At 33.8% G+C, this 5,167-nt stretch overlaps 1 protein-coding gene across 1 annotated transcript in view; it reads right to left on the bottom strand.

Moving 5' to 3' along the window:
• Positions 1–4,941, bottom strand: part of LOC110019783 (nitrate reductase [NADH]-like) — a gene marked incomplete at its 5' end in the record, with an annotated part of 5,718 nt that extends 777 nt beyond the window's left edge. The window contains 4 exon segments of the mRNA XM_020717610.1: positions 1–4; positions 7–723; positions 805–1,037; positions 4,801–4,941. The exon segment at positions 1–4 is cut by the window's left edge and continues 777 nt beyond it. Of these exon segments, the coding sequence (XP_020573269.1) occupies positions 1–4; positions 7–723; positions 805–1,037; positions 4,801–4,941 (1,095 nt within the window).
• Between the last annotated feature and the right edge of the window lie 226 nt (positions 4,942–5,167).

The following is a 5,167-nucleotide window of genomic DNA, read 5'->3' as shown; positions in this document are numbered from 1 at the left end:
CGCCCGGAGGGGCGGGGAGTCGAGATACTGAGTCATAAGCCCGCCGGCGGGGAAGCGAGGATGCTCTCCTTTGAAATATATTCTTATCATAAGCTCGAAATAGCCCGCCGCGTCTTCCGGACTGGTGGGCGTGTAAGCGCGCGTACAGAGCTTGTTGTTAATGGTGGCGGAGAGGAAGAGGTGTTTCCCTATCGGAACGCCGGGGAGTTGTTCGGGAGATGGGAGCGCGAAGCGGAAGAGCCGGAGGTTGCGGCTAATGCAGGTCTTGCCGACGAGATTGACGATCATCTTTTCACCCGCGGGGTTTGTGTGGTCGGAGGCGTCACAACCGACGAGCAGCCGGCCGATGCGGTAGGTTTCCAGCATGGATTTCGCTTTGTCGGAATGGATTGCGTTGAATTCTTCGGTGCAATCGGAGCCAGCATTGATCAAAATGCTATCTTGGCCGCCAGGATGGTCTTTGAGGAAGGAAGTGCAGTCGTAGACATGACCGTGGACGACGATCCAAGCGGAGGTGGAGGAGGAATGGCTACGGATGTCGGAGAAGGAGAACTGGGCTTCCGCGGTCTTCTCAAGAAGTTCAGAGGAGGAATCATGGCTCTCGCCGGAGGTCATCCAGCCGCCGGGATTGTCGCCGGGCTGGGTTGGGTGGTGGAATGTGAGGCGGTTTAAAGGCTGGGAAACTGCTACCTTCACGCGAAACCAGCAATTGTTCATCATTCCCTGCGGTGGCTCCAAAAAGAGGAGCTGATGAGCTTTCTACTGAATGTGATTACGTGGGGGGGGAAGTTAAGGGCCACCTACCATGACGTTCCATGTCAGGTTTTCGGGCTGGGTGTTGAGGCTTTGGTCCCATGCGCGAACGGCGATTTCGCCGGCGGAGAGGAGGCGGTGGGCGGCGATATCGATGGACCAGAAGCACCAGCACCAGTATTTGCCGTACTTGTTGGGTTTTTCGGGGTGGTCGACCGAGGCGACGAGCCAGGTTTCGCCGCCGTCGAGGGTGACTTCCACTCTCGTTACCTTGTTGCCTCCGCCTGCAAGTTGATGATTGGGAATCAGATGTTTTTGTATTTAATTACATTATAAGATAATAATAAAAATAAAATTTACATACATTTCCTATTTATATACATATCTAACGGCTAAATTTTAATTTTTATGCCGCTTTTTCTAAACTTTAAAAAGCTATAATTGGTATGAATATAATTAATTATTTTACTTGATTGCATATTTAGACTATTTTCTTCTCAGATTTTTCATTTAAAAATTTAGGTGTTTTCTATTATGTTTTTATATATTCATTTGTGTGTGAGATATTCATGTATATATAGGACATAAAATCTCTATTATATTTCTGGCTAGAGGAAATTTGAATGCTACTAATTGATTCAGTAGCATTCGCAAAACATTATTTTTAACATAGATATTAAGAAGACTTTGGGTTGAGATTTTTTTTTTTGAAAATTTTCAAGGCTAGAGGTTTTTGGATATTATTAGTTGAGATTTTTTTTTTTTTGAAAATTTTCAAGGCTAGAGGTTTTAATAATTGTTCATATTCCATTATTTAAAGAATTCTTTATAATAACTTATGTTCATATTCCATTATTTAAAGAATTCTTTATAATAACTTATATTCTGTACTGGTTAATGGTAAGAAATGTGTTTTTTTTTTTTTTCTACTTGTGGGATTAAGCGAAGGAGATCTTGTCTCCTATCATTTTTATCCTGGCTTTTGATTTTCTGTCTAAATATCTTAATAATTTATTTAATAATTTTCCTACTATGTGTTATTCTATTAAAGGAGATTTAGAAATCTCTCATCTCACTTATGTTGATTATTTGATTACTTTTATCAATGCTAATAAGAAGTTTATAAAGAAACTTTGGGATGCATTCGATATCTTTCAAAACATTTCAGGTATGTCTTTCAATATGAATAAATGTTATTTCTATTGTTCCAAGAAAATTTCTAGTATCAAGAAGAATTGGATCCAGGACTTCACAAAGTGCAATAAAGGGAATTTTTCTTTTACTCATCTAAGCTTCAATCTAGATAGAGGTAAATGAAAAGTTCATCTTTTTGATAATCTTATTGAAAAGATTAATAACAGAATCATGTTCTGGGATAACCTTCTTCTATCTTTTGGTGGTAAAATTAAGATTACTCTTCTTAAAAGTATTTTTACTTCATTACCTTTATGTACGTTACTTTTCATGAAAATTCCTAATTGTTTAATTAAACAAAATGACAGCAGTTTTAATAAATTTCTTTGGGTCGGTAAGTTACTTTTCATGAAAATTTCTAATTGTTTAATTAAAAAAATTGATAGCTGTCTTAATAAATTTCTTTGGGCCGGTAAAGATTCTAAACTTCATTTGATGGGTTGGAATGATGAGTTGGAAGAAAATGTGCAAACCAATTGGTTTTAGAAGCATTACAGATTCTATGCACATCAACTACATGAAGCTTTGGTTTCATTTTCGTAAAGATAACTCTATTTGGTCCAATTTATTGAGGATTAAATATTGTGGTAACTCTCATCCCCTTTCTATTACTTCTAAACATAATAATTCTTTTATTTGGAAAGAAATGCTTAAAGTTGCTTGTATTACTGAAGATTTCATTTGTTGGGATGTCGGTGAAGGAAATTTTAGTTTTTGGTATGATTGGTGGATAGGAGATGATCCTTTGGCTAATTCGAATTTGAGTCCTTTCGATATTAATTTTTCTATTAATAACTGCTAGAATAATGGTCATTGGGATTTTCTTATACTTTGTAGTTTAGTTGGGAAGGATCAAGCAATTCTTATTTAAAAAATTTCTATTACTAATGATATTAATATTATCAATATTAAAGGTAATTATGGAGTTTCTATTTCTAAAACTTTTGCTAAATCATTATCTTACTCCAATGGTTTTGATTTATCTTGGGCTTGGAATTCTTTTATTAAGCATTCTCAGTCATTTTTCAATTGGAGGTTTTTTCATCGCTTCTTACCTACTGATGATATTCTTAAATTAAAAGGTTTACGTCTTACTTTTCGATGTTTTCTTTGTAAACAAGTGGAATATAATTTGGAGCATATTTTTATTTCTTACATATATGCTAAGGAGGTTTGGAATAATTTTTTCACTTTTTGTGATATGTCGATGAATGATGTCACTAATTTTTCCATCAATGATTTCTTTAACTTTTGGAGATATGTTTGTGAGAATATTTTTTTTTACCTCTATTCATATTATTGTTTGTTGGTACCTTTGGTTTGCTAGGAATAAATCTAAACATAATGACAATTTGATTACTACTCATTCATGCTTTATCTTCATTACTAATTTTATTTATAATTTACTTCGTTTTGGTAATTTTAAAAAACCTTTGGGTTTGAAATTAAGAAGCATCTTTGCTAGAAGTAATATAGATATTCCTTTTTTATTGTAAGCATGTTACTAATTTAATTCAGTGGAATAAAACTTTGTGCGACCTTCTTAAAATTGATATTGATGGAATTTAGACTAATTTTTTTGCTGGAATTGATGGAGTGTGTCGTAATTTTAAAACAAAATGTGTTTCTAGTTTTCTGCTCCTACTATTGTTGTATCTCTTATTTGTTCTGAAGCTGAAGCCGTTATAGTTGCATTAACTTTTGCCGTTAATTGTGGTTGGCATTTGATTGTTATTGAGATGGATTCTTTGGAACTATTGTACTAAGAAGAAAACATATTCTTGGAGTCTTATTATTCAAATGAAAAAAAATATTTGCTCTCCTTAAGGTTGTGCATGTTAATTGGCTATTTACGTATCGTGAAAGAATCCAATGTACAAATTGGGCTGCTAAGCATGAATTTGAGAAACAAGACTTTATATTCTCGATTCGAGTACCTCATGAGCTTTCTATTCTTATTTATGGAGATTGTTTAGAAACTCCTTATATTTGATGTGATAATGTTTTTTAGACTTTTTTTGTGTGAGTTGTACTTAGTGACTGACAGTTTCCTTTTTTCGTGAAACTGTCAGTCACAAATCATGTAACCTTTTCTTTATTGAAATAAAATTTCCTACAGGATTCTTGAAACATTCTCAAAACGATCTTCATCTCTAGGAAGGGATCATAAAAGAAGAAAGAGGTCAAGGTAAATAAATTTTGGGTCTAGAGTTAATGTCTTAGCCCATAGGATAAATAAAATTCTTATATTTAAAGTATACTATTTTAGATTTATTTTACTCTTAATTAAATATCTATAATAATTTTTTTTATAGTTCGAGTATAATACTTCCCTGAACATTTGAAATAATACGAGCCAAGTAGAGTATAATGATTGGTTTTATTGCGCACGAAAAAAAAAATTATATCGGGATTTCTACACTTTTTATCACTAGAGATCATATCACCACATACTTAAATTTGCACCGACATAATCTCTTCTGATTGGACCTCTAGACGTGCAACATTTATACGTAATATTTTTTTCCAAGCAGACATATTATACATGTACGACCACGGTCGTGTTGATATTATGATAATGTTTGGTGAACTAATGGTAGTTAGCCACACAAAGATTGGTTATTTAAAATAATGGTAGGTTTGTACATTACCAATTGATGGAGATGTAAATGCATGAGAATTGAGCGGTTATGTATGCAAATCTTCCTTTGTTTAAAGTGAAATAAACCATAGATAACAAAATATCATAAATATAAATATCAAGATTTAGGCCTTAAAAATGCAAATCTATAAGAAATATGTGGCATATCTGCAAAATTTTTATTAAAATAAATTTGTGTCAGTATGGCGTACCCGAATAAGCATAGCCTCTCACTGAATATGCCTGCTGTGTGGCCACCGAACTCAACTGCAGAATCTCGCCATGTTCCGGCGATGTAATTACCGAATTTATGTTGAGCTCATTTATAATATACTCCGGCTTGTACCACCATCCTTCCAAATAATTAATCCAAAAAATAATTAATTAATTTTCTCAAACCCAATACCACTAATTAATTAAGATTAAAGGGCTAATTAATCCCCACTATTTATATAAGGCCATTTTAATCAAAAATTTTATAAAAATGTCAAATTAGTTCCTATATTTTTTAAATTAGGGCTGATAACTATTATTATTATTTTAACACGTCTATAAATTCTGAGATTAAAAAGACCTCAC

This window comes from Phalaenopsis equestris, unplaced genomic scaffold, assembly GCF_001263595.1.
Source record: "Phalaenopsis equestris unplaced genomic scaffold, ASM126359v1 Scaffold000078, whole genome shotgun sequence".
Taxonomy (NCBI): Eukaryota; Viridiplantae; Streptophyta; class Magnoliopsida; order Asparagales; family Orchidaceae; genus Phalaenopsis; species Phalaenopsis equestris.
This window is presented reverse-complemented; position numbering and strand designations above follow the sequence as displayed.